The 22,207-nt window shown below is 37.5% G+C and overlaps 1 protein-coding gene across 4 annotated transcripts; it reads left to right on the top strand.

The window, feature by feature from the left end:
* The first annotated feature begins 889 nt into the window (after positions 1 to 889).
* On the top strand, positions 890 to 22,116 carry LOC131319472 (dihydrolipoyllysine-residue acetyltransferase component 1 of pyruvate dehydrogenase complex, mitochondrial). 4 transcript variants are annotated; one of them, XM_058349720.1, is made up of 23 exons: positions 890 to 1,194; positions 4,268 to 4,309; positions 5,659 to 5,713; positions 5,788 to 5,818; positions 6,803 to 6,852; positions 6,966 to 7,010; positions 7,133 to 7,206; positions 7,907 to 7,976; positions 9,887 to 10,069; positions 10,701 to 10,745; positions 10,871 to 10,944; positions 11,503 to 11,572; positions 11,790 to 12,176; positions 14,972 to 15,032; positions 15,113 to 15,157; positions 15,238 to 15,321; positions 16,693 to 16,769; positions 16,848 to 16,910; positions 18,779 to 18,849; positions 18,961 to 19,021; positions 19,537 to 19,597; positions 19,691 to 19,771; positions 20,824 to 21,289. In XM_058349720.1, exons 1-23 carry the CDS (start codon positions 1,109 to 1,111, stop codon positions 20,880 to 20,882), a joined length of 1,875 nt encoding a protein of 624 aa, XP_058205703.1. In that variant the 5' UTR covers positions 890 to 1,108; the 3' UTR covers positions 20,883 to 21,289. The 4 variants fall into 4 exon arrangements, with proteins under 4 accessions (XP_058205703.1, XP_058205700.1, XP_058205702.1 ...); XM_058349717.1 differs by lacking the exon at positions 20,824 to 21,289 and adding an exon at positions 21,759 to 22,116 and having other exon boundaries at positions 949 to 1,194; positions 5,635 to 5,713; XM_058349719.1 differs by lacking the exon at positions 20,824 to 21,289 and adding an exon at positions 21,759 to 22,116 and having other exon boundaries at positions 956 to 1,194.
* The last annotated feature ends 91 nt before the right edge of the window (positions 22,117 to 22,207 follow it).

The raw sequence follows: 22,207 nt of genomic DNA, 5'->3' as shown, positions 1-22,207 counted from the left end.
CCAACCGAATACCGGAAAAATGGGTAAAATATTTTACGTTGAAACAAAAGGAGCCTTCAGCTCTTAAATTTTTTATTTTCTGAAAATTTTCTTGAATTGGTAATCTTTGTAGTTTTGAAAGTTATAAAACCGACTTTCTGTTGAATAAAAGCACACAAAAAGAAAGTAAATTAAACAATACAATGCAATGAATATTTACAAGTTTAAGGACGAAAAAATCGTACTCCTATAGTATCAATCATCATCACAATAGTAAATCAATTTCTTAAAAAATTGGCTTAAATTTTATACCCTGTCATAGTCCATTCATTGCACGAACGAACGCCTCTACTAGTCATTAGATCTGCAAAACATTCTCATGCTTCTGATTCTTGATTCCTTCTATCGCATTGATCTACGTGGTCGCTAAAGAGAGATTTTATGGGTTTAAATTGAATTGTTTTTACTTTTTTTATAACACGAGGGGGAGTTCACTTAGAAAATCTGGAAAAAAAAAATTGATTTCCTTTTGGAAGAAATTTGCAGTGAGATAAAAAAAGAAAAGAAAAGAATCCTAATTCTTGTTTTGTAGGTTTTATTGTTCGTGTGTTCCGCGTGAAAATCATAGTTGCGCTTTTTTTTGTTTTTAGAATCTTTTGTTTGAGTTGTATAACTTTGAATGTGCCGTCGTTATTTGATATTGATGATAAGTTTAGGACATTGATTTTGGCACTTCAGTTTTAATCACTGGCACTCCATTTTGTGTTTTGATCATGTGTAAAAATAAAATTTAAAAAAAAGTGCCATTAATTAAAAGTGAAGTGCCAAAATCACACATTTTCTTAAAAAAAAAAAAAAAAAGAAGCTCCCTAACCCCACTCGCATCGCACCTAGCGGTTTGAGTTGTTGCCAAACTTGCCACCTAACTCTGCAACGTCGCAGCCCACAGCCCGCCTTCGCAATTACAGAACACTGGCCCCACGCGGTCAAAGCCGATTAGTGTTGTTCAGTTCCTCTTTCAGAGTCCAAATTCACCTAATTACATAGCCGAGCTCTCAAACCTCTCTCTCTCTCTCTCTCTCTGTCTCTCTCTCTCTCACGCACGCACAACAGTGCTTGCGGATGATCGATGGCTCTCTCACGGCTTCGTCATCCGGTGATCTCTCGTGCTCCTTCTCTCTTCAAGGCCCGCCTTCTCTCCCGATCCCTCTCACGGTACTCTCTCTCTCTCTCTCTCTCAATATACATGTAAGTTCCAATTATTGTTCATGACAATGAATCAATATCTTTGCTCTTTTCGTATCTCAGATGATTCACTTTCCTGTATTTTGATGCATCTTCGTCCATTGTAGGTTTTATTCTGATTCGCCTCGGCGAATTTTGATTGATTCTTTAACATTAGACTTCATAATTGAGAATATGTATGTTGCTGAAATATGAATTGCAAGATTAGAGATGACTGACACTCCTAAATGTCAACTTACTAACCTATTTTAATGACCTCTAAAGTTTAAGGGATATTGTTTGCAGTTGCTTACAGTATCTTTGCGTGTAGTTTTCTACTACTACTTCCACTTTGTGAAGAACAATCAACGGTTGCGACTCTGCTCGTTTTTGGTGCCTCAGTATCAAAGGCGGTTACGGGATTTTAGGTCAGCGGTGGCGAAAATGTATTAAAATAATTTTGTATACAAAAGTACATATAATAAAGATATTTATTATGATTGAAAACTTATCGGGTCGTTTATTTTGTTTTGTCAAGCTATATGATCTATTTACTCTCAAATTTAGGTGAATTTTCATTTATTCTGGCTTTGTATAAATGATCCAATACAGACAATATTAATGAAAAAGTCAAATGATATGTAAAAAACAATGTAAAATTTTAGCGCATTTTTTGAACCCCCAAACCTTACTACAGCGGCCCCTACTCAGTACATTAATTTTGGATAAAGCTTTGGAATAGACACAATTCTTTGGCTCTTGAGAACAACAAATAGGCCAGTAACGATGGTTGGAAAGCATCTTCTTAACCCATATTGCTTCTAGAATTGTGAGCTTTTTGTCATTTACCTGATGAAGGGAATAGAAAGGTTTATGAATCACTCATGGTGTGTTGTCTACTTTTTATTTTAGGGTCAATATCATTGTGACTTAGACGAATCATTAGCCTTGACAAAATGCTTATTTGCTTCGTCATAATAGGGACTTCATTCAGCACAATAGGTAATTTGGTAGGCTTCCGCTAGGAAATTGAGATGATTAAGTGCTAAGAATAGTTATTCTATGTCTGGTGGGAAGGATAGAAAAGAAGAGGCAAGGAAAGTAGGTAACTTGGGAATGGATTGGGGTTTCATTCATTGATTTGGTTGAATGGAGGAAAGGGGAAGGAAGAGGTGTTTAAAACAAGTAATCTCTCTGTCCTATTGCAAATTGTTGGTCTACTAGTGCATGCCCGTGCCTAAAGGCACAATTCGAAGAATTTAGCATTCGATATGGTTTCGAGTGTCCTAAGTAAAGTATGAGCAAACTAAATCATCCCAAAAGCTGCGGGTTTTTTTTCCAATAAGCTTCACCCTTATAACATCCATGATCTGCGACATGCCAACCAAACCAATACATTGATGGCTGCATTATTCTTATTATTTTTTCACTACCAAAGAAACCATGATCGCAACTAAACCTAGTTAATATGATGGTCTCAAGTTCACCATCAACACTTACCTACAGCGGTTTTTACTTTTTAGGAGAACCTCATATTATCTACTCCCTTCGTTCCTCAATGAGAGTCCATGTTACTATTTCAGACACTTCAAAAAATTGTTTCTATCTTTCAATCTATAATGCTAAAAATATCCAATATGGATCTTGTTTGATAGATCTCATCTAGTTTTATTAGACAAAATTTTTTAAATCATAAAAAATATTATAAATTGAACGATATAAACAAAATAAAAATAACAGAAAAAAGTGAAAGGGGACTCTCATTTAGGAATGGAGGGAGTATGAATTCCTGTTTTGGTATTGATTTTTTAGAGAGATTGATTTGAACTCTTCCCAAAAATGGCTAGCCCAAGAAATCAGTCGTTGGATTCAAGAAACCACTTTAGACCGTTAGATTTATGAATGTACATAAGATTCGAAAACTGAGCTCGGCTATTAAATAGATATTTCCTTTTCAAAATGCCCAAATTGCGCGTTCTCAGTTTGAATATGACTTCAATTAGTACATGTCTCCAAAACATAAAATGGAATTTCTGAAGGGACTAAGGTTGAGGAAAAATAACTTCTCAAACCATTCTACGATATAGCAACCTACTATGACCTACGTCTACTAATGGAAACCTAGATGCCTAAGTGTTGGGGAAAATATCAAAAGACCCCCCCAAACTTCGACCTCAATGTCTAATAGACACCCAAACTTTAATAAACTTCAATTAGACTCCTAAACTATGAAGCCGTTATCCAATTAACTCCCTACCATCTAAATCTGTCAAATTACTAACGGAAATTGATGAGTTGGACACCACTAGCCGTTACACAGCACGTAAGACACTGATATGGCTTAAATTAGGGGAAAATGTGGATGACTCACCCTTTTTTAGAGGGAAAATCCTCAAACCCTAACTCTCTTCCCTCCATTTTTCATTTCCCTGCACTCTCATAAAAACAGAGCATCAACCCCTCCCTCGAATTCTCACTTATACCTCCATAATCAGTCCCAAATCCTCCTTCATACCTCCTGAACACTTCCATAACTCTTCCAAACCCCTAAGTACTACCCCCATCCCACTCATCTCCCTAGCAACATCTATAATATAAAACCCTCTATTTACTAACTCAATCACAAACTTCCCAATATACCTAGTTGGCTAGTTGAACCCACCACCAAAACATTGATATCCTCTGGGTTTTTGCTTCCGAATGAGGTTTTGGGGGTTTCAACAGTTGTGGTAGCTAAAAGCTGTTATGGGTTTGACCGTTTGAGCCCTTTTCTTCCATCTTTAGAGGTTTCATAAATAGAAGATAATGAAGCCCATAGGGAAATTTTAGTAGGAGAGAGAGAGAGGGAGAGGGGGGGGGGAGGGGGGGGAGGGAGAGAGCAGCGTCCAAATAAGCATATAACGGAAATTTGCATATGATGATGAAAAAGGGGGATCACCTTATAGAGCAGCTGTTGTTCCTTTGCTTCCTCGTTAGTGCATTGAATGGATAGTCATCTGTGTAGATCCGTGTATTTCTCTTAACATCCTTGCTCATCATGGACCGGTTGTTGCCGCACTTGCAGATTGCAACAGTCTCTTGGTAATGCTCATGTTGCAGTGCTAAGGTTTGCATCTACAGCCTTCTTATTTGTTGTCCAGTTGGCTATCCATCTGGATTTATGAGTTCGAATGGATATCATGTCCCTTGTCCCCTGAGGTTCTTATTCTCTATTGTGGACACCAAGACTGGGATTTTATTTATGAGCCAGAGTAGTGTTTTTTCATCAATTCAGCAACTTTTTGTGACAGTTATCTATACGGTGCAACTTGGTTTAGGTTGCTCATGTTAAAATCAAAGAGGAATGTTAAGTCAGGGCCTGTTTCTTTGATTTCGTAATTTTTCCAGATTGAATTAAACCATTCGAGATCTCACCTTTTTACAGAATGGTTGATTAGACATATCTGGTTCTAAAAGCAAAAGAGTCAAGAAAATTCAGTTTTTAAGTTCTTGTAAAAAGTTATATTTGGTCCCTTTTTCTATGGTAGAGTTACCTATTCTAAATTTACGAGATTCAAGATTAAATTGTTCAAACTTTAATGTATCGAAAACCTTTGAGTGAGCCATTTGCAAATTCAGAAATTTTGAAGTGTTAATTCAAAAGGTAAAATAAGGATATACTTGTTCTTTGTTGCTGATTAAGAAAGATTTTAGGTTATTTTCCCAAACAAACAGGCCTTTGTGGTTGTGGAAGATTCTGATTTAACAATGACCAGGTAGGAATAGGGCCTCAATCAGCTGAAAATTTTCCTTTTAAAAACCCGCACAATGCAAGAAAAACTGAATCCAATGCAAATAAAAGTCCTATGCTAGGAGCCTAGGACCAATCATGCAGTGCTGAACTGCTGATACTATCCGTGTTATAGTTGAAACCTATGATGCACGGACACGGATACGGATACCGACACAGATATGGACACGGGAATTTTAAAAAAATGGGGACACGGACACGACGGGGGACACGCCACGTGTATTTATTTATTTATATAAATAAACAAATAATTTTAGTTTGACACCTAGAAATTTTTAAAAAATTACAATTTGGCCCCATTTTTAAAAAAAATTACAGTTTGACCCCCATTTTTTTTAAAATTACAGTTTGGCCCCTGCCGTGTCCCCAGCCATGTCCCCCCGTGTCCCTGTAAAAAATTTAAATTAAATTATGGGGCACACCACGTGGCGTGTTCCATACGTGTCCCCGCCGTGTCCCGACACTGCGATACTTTGACCTCTAGAGATGTCGGTGCTTCATAGGTTGAAACCTTTGCACTGCCTTATGAACATCAAAATCAAGGGCATTCAAGCCAGGTTGGGTCTGTTGGGCTGTTTACTCAGTTGTTCATTTGAGCCAACCGAACATCCTAATCTTTGGTTTCTCCTTGCAAGTTGCAATTCACTGATGCTAAAGTTTGTCAGGCCTGCTCGTTTCTCAGCGTTTGCTATAGTCCGTGATTGTTCTTCTGAGCTTAAGGTTAGTCCTTAGGATAGAGTACTATTTTTATTTCTTGTCGGGTTATTTTTCTAACGGTAATTGTGATTGTGCAGTTCACAAGCATCAGATATTTCTCATCCGCAGGTACAAGTTCTGCCATTATATTTAAATCTCATGCAGTCATGCTAAATTTACATGTGTTTTGGGGATATGAGCTTTCTGAGTCTTATCGCCCTTGCATATGCCACCTGAAAAAAATGAATAGGTAGTAGAACACAGTTTCAGAATTGGGATTAAGAATTACTAGCCGATATACAAATTGATTTTGCTTCATAAATTGCTGAGGGTGCATACTAGACCAGCTGGACTTGCGAAGTGCAACTAGCCATAACCCAGTCCAGCTTAAAGTTCTCCTGATAATGTGCTCCAGTCCAGCACATAGTTATTCTTCTATTGTGGGCGCATCATGGATTTACAGCGCTGCAAAGTGCGTGTGAACTGACTCTTTGTTTGAGTTGAGCCCCAAGTTCACCGGATTGGTGGCCAAAGATGTGATCTTGAGTGTTTTATCTATTGCAAGTTAAGAAGTCGTAGCAATGGATATGACAAGAACCTTTATATTAGTTGATACTGCTATAGTGTTATACTCTCTGCAACCCTCTCTTTTTCTTTTTCTTTTTTTTCTTTTTTTTTTTTGGTTACCAACATACTCCCTCCGTCCCCATTTGTTGGTCCTGGTTAGCACTTTTTGCTGTCCCGAAAAGATTGTGCCACTTCAAAACTAAATGGATTGAAGGGTAAAATGGTAAAATAAAGTGATAAGACAGGCAATGATTGTGTTCCCTTATTAAGTTGGAATCCCCAAAAGGGACCAACAAATGGGGACGGAGGGAGTAATTTTAAGAGGGTCTCGAAACAACTAGCACATGTTGCATCTCATGGTGTTAGTATTAGTTTGACTTGGACGCCAATGATTGCTACAGACGTAGTTATTAGCTTAGATCAGAGTTTATGATTCACTTTATGGTGTAAGTTGGATCACATGTTGTCCTATTTTATATTTCATCTGGCCCTTTTTTTGTTTTTGTTAGTCATCTGAATGATATAACTCTGGTTTTGTGACTGCAGAAACTCCTCTGCACACGGTCATTGGAATGCCAGCCTTGTCCCCCACAATGGTAAAGTACTACAGTATAGGAATTCATCCTTTACCCTTTAAGACATTTTCTCGTCAGTTTTCCTTTTTCTGAAAGAAAATTTCCTTGTATCTTTTTTCTTTTTCTTTTTTTAGAGTCAAGGTAACATTTCGAAGTGGAGGAAAAAGGAAGGAGATAAGGTCAGTAACATTCAGTTTTTAGATTTGTAGTGGAGAAGATGAATTTCCCTGGAAAAAGCAGCGGGCTTCTTCATTGATTATTTCGGCAAGTCTTGTTCTATTTACAGTTGTTTGATTGACAGATAGATGTGGGCGATGTGATATGTGAAATAGAGACAGACAAAGCTACAGTTGAGTTTGAAAGTCTTGAAGAGGGGTAATTCTGCCTTTATGCTCTGATGTTATTTTGTTGGCATTGACAGGGAAAACTTAGCTTCCTATCTTTTCCCTAAGAGTTGTTTCTCCCGTGCTGTTTTCACTTTTTTATGCAGAAACTATCATTTGTTGGAAGTGTATGATTATGTGTTCTCTCTCTTTGTGGACTTCTGTTTTGGTGCGTTGTTGTGATTAGATGTATCTGTTTGAAAGATCATCACTGCCCTTTAGGATCTTATTCTTCTGTAAAGTTTAATTGTGCAGTGCATATAAAACTGTTCTTTTGAGTTGGGCTCATTTTTAAGGCCCCCTTCTCCCTAAATTTTGGTCCGGTATTTTTTTCGGAATCTTTTTTACTTTTCATAATTTTGTTTAGCTTTTCTTCATAATTTTTGGGATTAACCATTCTTCTAGACGAGAGGAATAAAAAAAGTAAAAAAATGTGGACCGAATTTTAAAAAGTTCACATAAGATGACATAAAGACAAAAAAACCAGCTGTTTGTATTTTTTTTTTCTTCTGTAGTAAAATTTTTTTTTTTGCTTTTGGACATAATGCTTTACTTCTTAGACTCCACTCGTCGAGATGAATAATTAATCCCGCACATATAACGTGAATCTAACAAAGAGTCAGAAATGAAGAACATAAATTTAAGATGGAAATGTCGTTGAGCATGGTGTATTGGTGGAATGTTCTATGCAGATATATGGCAAAGATATTAGTATCTGAAGGTTCAAAGGATGTGCCAGTGGGACAAGCTATTGCAATTACGGTAAATTAGTGTTATTTTCTACCATTACATTTTGCTTTGAGGTATTTTTTTCATCTCGGAGTTACCGTTTTTATTATGACATTTAAATAATAATTTATAAATGGGGAAAAAACTGTAATAGTCCTTGTAGTTATGTATTTGTGTCAATTTGGTCCATATAGTTATAATTGGCTCGATTTACACTCTGTACTTTCCATTTTGTTTCAATTCGGTCCAATTGCTAACTTCCGTTAGTCCTTTAAATAACAAAATCATATGGCCCCCTTTTTTGGGGTTAAAACAGATCCGTTCGGCTAAATAAGCCAACTTCCTTATTTTTTGTCCTTATTCAATTTTTTTTCGTATTTGTTAGTTTTTCGTCAATTTTTTGGGGGTTATTACATCGTCATGACGAGAAGAATCTAAAAAGTAAAAAATTATTATTGAAATTCAATTTTTTTTTAATAAAGATGAAAAAACTGGCTTAGGTTTATTTTTCAACATTCTTAGTCAGGAATCAGTGCATAAGCCAAGTGTAGGAAAATGAATGGAATGACATGACACTATTTTTTGTAACTACTTGGACTGTTAAGTTTGGTTTATTGTAACCTAGTTGAGTGATTTGTTATGTCTATGTATTAGGTTATGACATGGTAAATTTGGAACTGAATTTATATAATATTCTGACTTTTGGACATGATTATTTATCATGTTATGACTTTTGGATTTATATCATGTTGTGACTTTTGGACATGGTTCTATATGCATTTTCAGTATTATGTAGAAAAATAAGACATCTCAGTATTTGTCCACAAGTTGAACATGTAGACAATATTAGGGGTTATGATGCCTCATGGCTGATCATGAAAATGCTGAATTCGATGGCAACATTTTGTAGAAAATTATAACCAAATTCTTCCCAAGTGCCTCTTTATCAATGGAGAATGGAAGAATGAACTGTGTTTTGGTTTAGAGGTATATTAGGGCAAGAGGGGAATGAGTAACCCTATTCAGCTAAATAAGCCAATTGGCTTATTTTTTTGTCCTTATTCAATTTTTTTTGTATTTGTTAGTTTTTCGTCATTTTTTTGGGAATTATTGGATCATCATAACAAAAGGAATCTAAAAAGTAAAAAATTACGATCAAAACCTAATTTTTTTGAATAAAGACAAAAATTAGTCAATAAGCCAATTTTTTCGTCTTTATTCAAAAAAAATTGGATTTCGATCATAATTTTACTTTTTAGATTCCTCTCGTCATGACGATGCAATAACCCCAAAAAAATTGACGAAAAATTACAAATACGAAAAAAATTTGAATAAGGATAAAAAAAATAAGCCAGTTGGCTTCTTTAGCCGAATGAGTCTATTTTAACCCCAAAAAAGGGGGCCATATGATTTTGTTGTTTAAAGGACTAACGACGGACTAACGGAAGTTAGTAATTGGACCAAATTGGAACAAAATGAAAAGTATAGAGTGTAAATCGAGCCAGTTGTAACTACAGGGACCAAATTGACACAAATACTTAACTACAGGGACTATTTCAATTTTTTTCCCTTTATAAATTTATTTGTTTTCTAGATTTTTGTCTGTTTTCCAATTTTATTTTGGATTCTCTCCTTTCCTGGGGAAATGGAAACTAATTTATGTTAATTTTCAAGTAAATAATAAGTTATGTTGTGCTGTTTTTTCTAGTTTATTATGTTCACTATGTTTTTCCTGTTCATTCCTTTTCTTCTTTCTTTAAGGCTGTGCTGTCGTTGGAGACATAATTATTCAGCATATGACATACTGAGGAAAACTGTCTTCTTGTTTACGTTATAAACTTTGAGGAGTTGTACTGTGTATTGCTGTTCTAGACTTCCTGGGTTTTTTTGTTGGAACTTTAATTCTTTGTGGTTTCCGATGCTAACATATTGTGCTTCACAAGGTTGAAGATGCAGATGATATCCAAAACGTCCCTGCCACAGTCACTGGTGGGTCGGAGGGCAAAGAGGAAAAGTCAATATCAAATATTGAAGCCAGAGAACAGGAAACTAGTGCTATTAAGATCAGCTCATCTGAACTTCCGCCTCATATCATTCTTGAGATGCCGGCATTATCCCCAACAATGGTAGAATATCTTGTAAATTGTAGGCTATGTAGGACACGGACATGCGACACGACACCGACACTCGCGACACACCAATGTTAAAAAATTGGAGGACACAACATTTTAGGGGACACGTTTTAGATGATTTATATTTTTACAATTATGCGTATAAAAAGGCTCTAATTCTATATAACACCATATATAGCTTAGATCTTATATATCATCACATTATTCACAAAAGTATTCAACAAAAAGCGTTTCATCATCTATGTGTCTCTGTCATTAATAAACTATTATATGGTACACAAGAAGAAAGACTTTTCTAAGCTTTAACAAGAGTCTTAACCATTTCGTTTAATGCCCCGACATGTCTTGCGAGTGTCCCAAGAGTGTCCTAAGCATTTTTTTGGCGTGTCCGTGGAGTGTCCAAACCAAAAACGTTGAGAAAAAGTAGGACACTTCAGATTGGAGCGTCGGACATGTGTCCGGAGAGTGTCAGTGTCCGAAAAGTGTCCGACACCGATACGTGAGCTCCAACAAAGTGTCCGTGCTACATTAGATTGTAGGGCTTGGGGTTTCTGCTCAGTAAATTATGTCCAACTTTCTCTTCTGTCATTGGAGCTAAAGATCAGTGTTGCTTCTTCTCACGCAGAGCCAGGGTAACATTGTCAAGTGGAAGAAAAAAGAAGGCGATAAGGTTAGTCATCCGTGATGCAAGGTTGTTGAATCTGCACTTGTGATACCTCATCCCTATGATTGATTGATTTTTGAGATTTTGCATCTGCTTTCCCTGCTTTCTTGATCAATTGTTTTTCCATACAGATAGAAGTGGGTGATGTCTTGTGTGAGATAGAGACTGACAAAGCTACTGTCGAATTCGAAAGTCTTGAAGAAGGGTAACATTCTTTCCTGCAGTCAAGATTACTCATATAGAGCACATATTTATTTGATGGGGCTAAAAAGAAGAATGCTGCGTGTTCCATATTTAAACTGTCATTCTTATGCTAGATAACCATTATATTATCTGATTTGTATATGTTTTAATCTCCGTAGTATGTTGCGGTTGAAATACCCTTATAAGATTTCCAGGACAGAAGTCTCAGAGACAGTCAAATGCGTATGATGATGAACTTTGAGTTAATAAACACTCTTCATATTCGAATAGGAAAAATGCCATCCTCAGCATTAGTGCATATATTAGTGTGTGAAAACGATATTCATCAGAAGATGGCTTCTGTTTCTTACAGAATGCTATATTCCCTTCTTCCTTGTAGTTTCTTTGAGCTTGTGCCTGTCTATGTCATCCTGATGCCTATTTCTGCAATTATGTACTTCTAAGTTCTAATGATGGTTAATCAGATGTGGAAATAAATGAAATTGCGTTGAACAGCGCACTATCTGATTGACACATTGCATAGATTTGGTTTAACTTTTTGGAGGACTGGTGGCCGCAGGTTTCTTGCTAAGATACTGGCCCCTGAAGGTTCAAAGGATGTTGCTGTGGGACAACCAGTAGCAGTAACTGTAAGTTTTTTTGATGCCTGACAATTTTATGGCTTGCTTTTGTCTACATAATAGGCAATGCATCTTTTGCCTACCAATGCAAGCTATGAGGAACAACAGTTTTCTTGATGAAGCTTTTTTATTTCGCCAATTTTTTTTTTGTTTTATTTGGTCTATAATATCTCTTGTTGGCCTATTTTATACCCATATGGGAACACTAAAGCTATCTGTTTTAAAGGTTGAGGATGAAGATGATATTGAAACTGTGAGGGCCTCCATTAGTGGTGGGGAGGTCAAAGAGGAAATGCCAACCCAACATGAAGCTAGAAGTGAACCAAGAGCGCAGAAAACAGGTTTTAAAAGAATTAGCCCATCAGCTAAGCTGCTAATAACAGAACATGGATTGGATGCATCGTCTATAACAGCATCAGGTCCTCGTGGTACCCTGTTAAAAGGAGATGTTTTAGGTGCAATAAAGTCTGGGAAAGCATCTCCAAAGACTTTGTTCAAGGATCAGTCACCTCGAATTCATCCACAAACTTCTCTCCCTGCTTCACCTGAATCAAAAAGTCACTTGAAACAGTCAGATTCTTATGAGGACTTGCCAAATAGTCAGATTCGCAAGGTAACTTGGATAAAATGGTAAACTACTTTGCACGGTTCCTTCTGTTCAGGAATGCATTTTACAGGTGTGTTATTTGTTAGGTTTGAAGGTACTGCACTATTTACATGGATAATACAGCTTTGCTTGTTTATGTTGATGCTCAAGTTGAATTGATTCTTTAATCCTTAAAAACGTAAAGTTGAAGCACTTTTTAAGACGGTATTAACGGTATTAGGCCCAGAATATATAAACACAGAATGTTGTGCTGCCAATGAACTGGCTGGTAGACCTAAGAAGTAGATATTGAGATGCTGAGTGGCAAGACAAATTAGGAGGAATATGAGGAGGTAAAGGCATCTTCAATAAGTTTCAGTTTCTAGAATGGTGGACGAGAAATTCTGGATAAGATGGCTTTGTGAAATGAAGATCACTTTAAGTTAACTGCACTGCAAAGATATGGCCAAGAAGTGAATAGGGTAACTGCAGTTGGGTAAAGAATGTGGCCTTATGTAACATATACTGGGCAAAAGGCAGTTCATGTCTGGGCATTTGAATTCAATTTTGGCTCCTTTGGTTGGCATGGGTGACCCTGCACATGTTATTTGTGGCTGTGTTTTGTTGCAATTTAAGTTCTTGCTGTCAGAGAAGATAGCATAATTAGAGTTGAAAACCAATCTTCCATGGAATAAACTCTTAATTTATGGACCATGTTGAAATTAATGCTCCAGTGTTCCCTTTAGCGTAATGCACGTCAATAAAAGCCGGTCCGGTCACACGCCTTATTTCCATACCCTTTTCTTGTTATGGTCAATGTGGATAATTTCATCATCTCTGTAGACACCTCCCAAACGGAGCGTCACCATACACTTGTTTCTTTTCCAACGGTTGAGATCGTGGATACTCCCATGGCTAGGAATATCTCCACACGATAACAACTTACCACAAAAGAGTCACCACTTAGTTTATTAAAACTAAGAAAACAAGGTAGAGGTTTCGGGTACGGGAGCCAAGAGTATGATAAGGGCCCCTCTTCGCCCGGTCGTGAGACCGGCCCTTAATTGTTCAACATATAATTAGTGCTTGCTTTATTTAATTCCAAACAATTAATCTGGTTATTAGCTTTTAAACAGTTTAATATGGTGAGCCATAGCAACAAATTAAACGTACATCAAAATAGACAAAAAGCAATAGGTTGTCCCAGCGAATAGATTCCACGGCCGGTGAATGGATTCACAGCCGTGGGATCCTACTAGATTGATGTACCGGCTGCGGGAACGATGTCCCAACCGATGTTCTTCCTCACACCAGAATACGAACAAACAGACAATCAAAGAATTTAAAGCATGCTACGAATTAAAGATACAAACGAACCACAGGCCCCTCGGCCTCACCACCTTGATCACTCATGCACGATTGCTTCGGATTGAGAGTGATTGACTGACTTGCTTCTCAAAACCCTAGGACTAGGGTTTGGACTTCGAGGTTTGATCATCGGATTACGACTGCCTACGAATGATTAGGGCTTTTGTAGGGAGAGTATGCGAGATGGTTTCTGCAGAGTATCGTGGCTAGAGAGGATGTATTGAATTGTTAATTTTGGAACCCTAAGGCCCCTTTATATAGGCTCTGGGTGACATAACCCCAACCAATCACAATGCACGAATTAAATGGGAAGTATATAATCACAAGATCTCTTCTCAGAATCTCTTTCGTAGTCCTAAATCGGAGAAAGGCTCTAGGGTTTTGGTGTGTCGATCAAACGAAGACAAAACATTTCAGAATTCTAGAAGAAGACGATCTGGCGGCCGCTAGAAGGATCTGACGGCCGAGGAATGCATCTCGCGGGCAAGGAATCGATCTCTCTGGGAGAATTTCAAACACCATATTCCACGGGTGAAAGAAAGTAGTGGAGGCCGTGAGATAGATCTTGTGGCCGACAGATGTATCTTCCTAGGATGCTGTATTTCTATCTGAAAGGCTATTTGGCTTTGAATTGGGTCCTCTAAGTAGATAAAAGTACTCACCAAAGTCCTCAGGTTTACGAGAAGTCAATCAGCAATCACATTATCCATTCATCATCGGGATGGTCCACAAGGTGGGACTTGAAATAATCGTTAGGCCAAATTGGAGTGTCTACAATCTCTGCAACCAGTAGAGCAAGGATAGGTAAATGGGTCACTCAACTGAAGTCAATATCATGTACAACAATGCAAATAACTGCAAATTCTACTCCATTGTGCAACAAACTAAGCACTGAAGTTGGTCGTTTTAGCATTTTTTGATTGACACTATACTATTGATGTTTGGGTTTTGTCAACACACTACTACTATAAATGTTCCTCTCTATTGTGCAACAAACTGAGCACTTAATTGACCATTTTAGTATGGTTTGCATGATAGTGTCATTGATGTTTGGGTATGTCAAAAAAACAATCTAATAGAAAATTAATATTATCGAACTTCTCATAAAACGGTCATGCATTTCGCTCCAGTAAAATAACCCGAAAGGCAGAATAATGCAAGACTGTGAATTCCAATGTACAATTTTTCGTTAGTCGTTATTCATGCCTAGTATCATACTGCATGAGTTAAGCATTATGCACTGTTAAAGCATCATACTCAAAACCTATTGTCTATAAATGAAGAGGCTACCCAAGTTCATATACTAGTTGTGGAGGTGATAATGAACAGATGTGGGACAAGCTCCAACATGCATGAGATTTTTAATGGATTGTAGAAAGACATAGATTTTAATTGGATGTGCAAGGCCCCATTGCGAAATACTCGCCATTTATAAGTCTCTTTGTTTTTGGCAGGTGATAGCAAAGCGATTGTTGGAATCAAAACAAAATACACCTCATTTGTATTTGTCTTCAGGTTTTGAACCTCCATAAACAACTCTTAGTTTGTTGTTAGTAATCATGTCATGATCTAAAATATTACATGGCTTCTGTCAGATGTTATATTGGACCCTCTTCTATCTTTTCGAAAGGAGCTCAAAGGTATAGATTTAGAACTTGACCTGTCGCATGTGGTTGTTTGTTATTTACTAGTTTAAGCTTTCTTTTTCCTCAATTCACAGAGAAGCATGATGTTAAAGTCTCAGTTAATGACATTGTTATCAAAGCTGTTGCAAACGCATTGAGAAATGTTCCAGAAGCTAATGGTAAGACTTTTTTTGAATTGTTTAATCACTGCAGCATGTGACTTTAGACTTTGATATATGGTTTACAAAATTTTCTTAGCCTGTTTGGAGTCATTTCTTGTAATTGGTTTGTACGGAGCTCATAGTAATTGTACCTCTAAAGTGTCAAGTTACAGAAAGCCCAAGTTACATCTTTTCATATTGTTATTAATGCCTCTCACCAAGTTTTCATGTCCTACACACTAAATGGGCTAGAATCACTTAGGTCGATATATTGGGAAGTTGAATAGGCCCATCTTCAAAAATTTAAGCTGGCTGCCACTTCAGATTGTACCTAGGACCCGTCAACATAAGTCTTTGTTTTCTAACAATCTGAGTTGGGTTTCCTTGAGATACAGGCCATGTCCATCAGTCCACGCAACTTGAACTATGCACAGAAGTTGATGTTCCCCTTATTTTCCCCCCCAAAAGTTCATGCCCTTCTTTGTAAATTTTGTGATTAATCGAAATCTTGACTCATGTGAACCTTGTGATTTCCATGGTTCAATTGTATAGGAATCTCTTAAGCGTAATTATTAATATATACGAAAAGGATCTTGAAACGAGTTATATGATTTTTTGCGTTGTCTTTCTCAATTACTTCTAATCCTGTTCTTTCCCTTGTTTAATTGTAATGACTAACTCACGCTCATACGTCTGTTCATCTCTGCATGTGATGCCAAAACTTGTATGCTGATGTGCATGTGTGCTTATATAGATCCAAGCTGGAAATTAAAATAATCTTTTTTGTGAAGAGAATCAAGATTGTGCGGCTGGCAGTTCCTACTCAAGTTCTTTTTCTGCTCCTGTGCTTTTCAAGTCTACTATGATATTTAGCACCTAATGTAACTGAAAAACAGTTTTTCATGTTTCTTACATGACTCTTATGTGCCAATGAGTTTTCTTCTTTTGTGTTTGTCACAAAATCGGAGTTCATCTCCCTTATTTACGCTTTGAGTAAATTTCTGATTATTTAACGCCCCTTCACATGAATGTTTCCACCGACTCATGTCTGGTACTGTAGCTTTTTTCGGGGGTTTTGTGTTGAAAGGTTTCACTGTCGTATGTACAGTAGTGTAAGTATTGGAATGCTGCTTTCTTTCGTCACGTTCTTCTTTGCCCATCTGCCCTCCCCATTAGCAGTTTCTCCAGGTATTGCATTCCATGCAAGTGCTGAGTTCATTACAAGCGCTCTGCTGATTGTTCCATATGTCTGTTACTGAAGAAATTGTTACTTTACGTTGACTGCATTCTTCTAACTTTGAATTGAAATTTCAGTATATTTGTACTTCTGGTTGCTATATTTCTTTCATTGCGAGATTCAGATACTGATGGTTGAGAATGTAAATGCAGCTTACTGGGATACTGAAAAAGGTGAAGTTGTTCTAGTGGATAGCGTTGACATATCAATCGCCGTTGCTACTGAGAAGGTATTGTGTTCCCCTTCTTCTTCTTCTTCTCAATGTTATTTACAGCTCCTAATCCTTAATAATTAATCCCATTGACAGGGGTTGATGACTCCAATCGTAAGGAATGCAGATCAGAAAACCATATCATCAATCTCCTCGGAGGTACTTAATTTGTTTTTACAATTAGGGATACTAATGACCCGAACCTAATTGACCATCTTATAGTAGAGCTCGGCTCGGGCTCGGGCCCAAGCCTACTAGACCTTTATGTTCAAACTTTGCAAGCTTGCGAGCTGGTTTAACTTCTCAATATTAGCAGTTACCAACCACCATATGCTATACTATTTGTTTGTACAAATTATAAGTTAGCATGGCAAAGTAAATCATCAAAAAAGAAAAAAAGTTGTTTATGTATTCTTATTTTGACCTTGGCATGTGCTTTTATTTGGAAGCCATTAAGAACTATGACACGTCGAGGATGGGTGAGACACGCTGAAACCAACAAATGCTGACACCAGTTAAATGATTTCTCACTTTACATTATGTAGTTATATAATACATTTTTATGTTTTCCACTTATGACATCACTACCTGGTTATTCAATTAGCATGGGATGTTCTAGTATTAGAACACCAGCTTGACAAGTCAAGCTCATTCATGTTCAGGCTTTGCTCAATTTTTTTAATGTGGCCAGATCAAGTTCTCGAGCTGAATTTAATATTTTAGTGAAGGAGATTGAACAAGCTAGCAGGCTAGTTACAATTGCTATCTCTATAGAAATGAAATCTCAACATATATGAGTAAGAGCAGAGTAAACAATGGTATTGTTTGTAGTGCTGAAACTGAGGATCAATTGTCAAATGAATATGGTTCACTCTCACAAATGACCACATTATATTACCTGTAGCACCCCAATAATTTTCTCATATTTATTTTTCTTTTATTTTCTTTAATGCTTTTGCTTTTGTAATTTTATTTGGCTCTTTTCCATCTCTTTACCTCATAATTGCAGCGACCTCAAAGGTGATTTTTATTTTCCATATTTTGTGTCAATGGTGAGGAGATTAGAAGAATTAGATACTTGAAAAATGAGCCACCTTCTGGTAAAATGAGTCTTTACCTTTTATTTTCTTCTTGTTAAGAGAGGAATTTGATATATGAATAATGAGCCACCTTCTGGTAAAATGAGTTTTCACTTTGTAATTTCTTCTTGTTAAGAGATTAGAGCAATTTGATCTTTGAATAATGAGCAAGGCATTTTTGGAAAGTTTACGCTATGTGTATGTGTGTGTGTGTGTGACAGAGAGAGAGAGAGAGAGAGAGAGAGAGAGAGAGGAGTTTTCACTTTGTATTTTCTTCTTGTTAAGAGATTAGAAGAATTTGATCTTTGAATAATGAGCAAGGCATTTTTGGGAAGTTTACACTGTGTATGAGAGAGAGAGAGAGAGAGAGAGAGAGAGAGTCCATGGCTCCTGGTGATGAGAGGAAGATATTCTCAATTGTTTGGGATGGGGATTCTTTGTGGTACCCTCTAACTTCATATCTTAGTATTCTTGTGCGTACAGAAGTTAGGTGCAGCCCTAACTTTTTACTACCAAGTAGTAGCTTACGAAGTCATCATTGCGCACTGGTGTATATGTTACCGTCTTCAGGCTTTAATAGCTTGAGGTTATGCAGCTCTGGTTTCAATCTCCTAAAAGAGATTGCTCACCATTAGACATCAAGTGATGGTTGAAATTCTTGCAGTTTATTGTGATCTAAAGATCATTTAGCAACTGGACATTAGGAACCATTGCAGCCTCTGTTTGGGAGTTGACTCATCATTGTCATCATATTATTTGTCTTTTGTCTTAACTAATATGGAAACTGCAACAAGAGTAGCTGATTGAACTTCAAGTAGTTTTAGGTATCAGTAATATTTCTAGCCTTTCGTAGGATTGTCTCTTGATTAAATTCTGGGAAGTAAGTAAAGCCATGTCCAAAGCTTCCTTCTCATAATTTCTTATTCTTGGGTGATTTCTGGAATTTAGGTCAAGGAACTAGCCGCAAAGGCACGATCAGGGAAGCTTACTCCCAACGAATTTCAAGGTGGCACTTTCAGGTGAATACAATGTGAAAACTTCCTTACATAATTTTCTTTCATTTCCTCCTTTTGGAAGTGAAATGGGGCTAGCTGTCATCTCTGGATAAACTTCCGATAACTTGTTTGCAGCATCTCGAACCTTGGAATGTTTCCAGTGGACAACTTTTGTGCAATAATTAATCCTCCACAGGTAACCCCCACCCACCCCCCCCCCCCCCCCCCCCGCTCCTGCATGCATGCATGCACGGGCTATCACAACACATGCCAAGTTGTGTACGAGTGTAAGATGTTCAGGAATATTTAGCTAGTGACTTCATTTTATGCTCCATGTGATGTGTTACCTAGTTTGTTTGCGGGTGTGTTAGTGGGTGATGTTGATGTGTGTTAGTATCTTACTTGAATTCGTCAAATATTATATCTTGTACCTTCCTTATCTTTATACCTTTTTTTGGAAGACATTTTTGTGGATAACATACCCTGTAACACATTCATTGGAGCACAGATTCACTATTAACTGAAAAACACAAACACAGCACAGGAACACTTTCACCACTTCTTATTATATAACACCTTTAAACACATTTTTAACTACTCTACGATTCCACTTGTGTCCAAATAATTTCTTTGACATAAAACCAAGACAAGGGTTCGAGAGGTGGGTGAAATCAGTATCTCAAATGTAACTTGGTCAATCATTTCTTGCAGGCATGTATTCTTGCTGTTGGCAGGGGCAATGAAGTTGTGGAACCAGTTGTTGGAAGTGATGGTAATGTTACACCATATGCTTTATTAATTGTACTATACCATTGAGAAATTGCATTTTTTGTTTAAGTTCTCACTTGTATTACTCTATGTCCAGGAACCGAGAGGCCTTCAGTTGTCACAAAAATGAGTTTAACGTTGTCTGCGGATCATCGTGTTTTTGATGGCAAAGTTGGAGGTAAGCAAGACTTAAATTAATTTCCAGACTCGGAAGATTTAAATCACATAGTTCCAGTATAAATCCCATATGGACTGGTTGCTAACTTGCTATCCAAACACTCAGGTATCATTGTGAGTTGCCAAGTTGGCATAAGTGGGTAGGGTACTTTGACCTCATGAATCAGGAATGTTCAATATGAAGGGTAACTCAACCCATAACAAGATTCTACCTTAGTTACCCTTACTTTACTTGCGCTGCATTTAGAGGGCTGATGAAAGGCCACCCATTTATAGTTTTGTTCACCTCCAAAGTTGGAAGGTTTAGCAGGAGAAGTTAGTCATTACCAATTTTGTTGAGCATCTAAGAAACGGTAAATTTGTGCTTTTACTGTATCACTATAATCAATTAAGAAAATATTGTTCTTCCTTTCCTCGGGCTTCTTAGGCTTGCCACTTTTCCAGAGGTAATTTAAGGAAGAATTGCTCTTCTCGTTCTCGTCTTCCCTACCCACATTACCTGCACTTCCCTTCCCAATCACTTCTATCAGAACATTGCATCAACATCTATAATACTTCTAAATTCTAAAAGTTGTCTTTTCCTGTAACTCTGTATATTTCAATGTGATGAGTAGTGAACCAAGGTTTTCCATTGTTTTCTGTGTTTGCTTTTTCCCCCTTTGGATGTGGCCATACATGACCAGATTTGGGGACTCCCTATACTGGCCAAAGTTCTACAAGGCTGTAGTGCACTTGGTAGGGTCTACCTTGAGCCCTTTATTGTTTTCTGAACTGTTCATTTTGTAGGATCCATTGGGCATATTTTTTTCCAAAAGGTAGTTTAATCAGATATTGGTACCCGATTTTGTATGAATGATCTTCTCGGTAAACCTTGATGGGCTTGAGGTGGACTCCACTGAGGTCTCCGTAGTACTTTGGCGCACCATGGGGTCCCCTCATCCTTTAAGACTTGCCTACCTTCCCAAGGATCGTTGTCTTTGAGGTCCCTTGTAATTCAATTCAAAAACCTTAATTATTTCTGGCACTTGAGGTCGATGCAAATTTGTTTTGCAGGTGCGTTCCTCTCTGCTTTACGTTCAAACTTCAGTGACATCCGAAGACTTCTGTTGTAATGAAATGAGCAAAGACCTCAAATTCTACTAACTCTTGGAACACAACAATAATGAATTTTCCGTCATCAAAGCCGATTGGTTTTTTCCTCCATTCCCAGGCATAGTTTCGCGCCCGTTGGGTTGATTGTATTTTTTCCCCTCCCTGATTCATTTGGTCCTATCTGTTTCACGAGATGAACAGATTTTAAAGAATATGTTGAATTCAGGTTCACATGATATTTATCATATTGTCTAATTATCGTATTATTCTGCTTGAAGATAGTATGCTCTGTTGTAGATTCCTTGTGTAAGGAATATTTTCCTAGAAAACTATGCTGCAGTTTTGATGTCTTCTATAAGGAAATAAGAGCAGCAAAAAATGTATTTGTCTTGATTTGATAAATACATGTGCTCCAGTGTTTGTTGTATTCGAACTGATAAATTTAACTAGGCATTCTTTTACAACAGAAAAATAATGTGCACATCGTTTATATATATATTGTACTCGTCGGTTAACCCGTTATATATATTTGGAATATATATTTGGAATAACGAAGTGCAGTTGAACAAATCTGAACCAAGATTAATGAGACTCAATATGAACTTTTGTTTGGATGTTAGGAGACAAGGGATGATCGGACTGGTGTGATGCAAATATTCATTGGTCGGGAGAATTACATTAGTAATTCCACGTGAAACTTTGAAAGTACCCAATGATGACACATATAGAACTCCGGGAAACTCTTTCTACAAGTGTCTCCAATTGCCATATAACCATCCTAGTTCCAATATTGTTGCCATGGGATCGGATGCAGAGTTATAGATGAATTGAGACGATACTTGATTATCTACTGAGGGTTTTCCCGAACTTCTGGTGACTTGTCACGCTTTTTGCTGCATCGTCAGCCAACATAGAGCACGGTCATGGGCTGTGCCGGGTCACTCCAAAAATTTGCCAGAGAACAAGAGTCACATGATGCCACATGCAAATGCTATCCTTTTCTTGGTCTCATCACTCCGGCAACAAGATGGCGCTGGAATTGGCTTCTCCACAGCGGGGAGCAAATGTGGCAGGGCCAGCAGCGGAGGAGCAGAGCAAGCTCAGCCTGCAATCGCCACCAATAGACGGAAGGGATGCAAAGATCTTGAGAGAAAATGCAGGACAACGAATTGCATGAGAGGAGGATGGCGGCTCTGGTGTGCTTGAGTAGCAAATGAAAGATCTTGCTGGTGTGGACTCGCACATTAGGAATTTGTTCAATGGACTTATTGACCCAAAATTTGTTTGCAACGGATTGCTAACTGAATCTCCCTTTTCATTTTCGGTAATTCTGAAAACAACCACG

Source organism: Rhododendron vialii, chromosome 3a, assembly GCF_030253575.1.
Source record: "Rhododendron vialii isolate Sample 1 chromosome 3a, ASM3025357v1".
NCBI lineage: Eukaryota > Viridiplantae > Streptophyta > Magnoliopsida > Ericales > Ericaceae > Rhododendron > Rhododendron vialii.
This window is presented reverse-complemented; position numbering and strand designations above follow the sequence as displayed.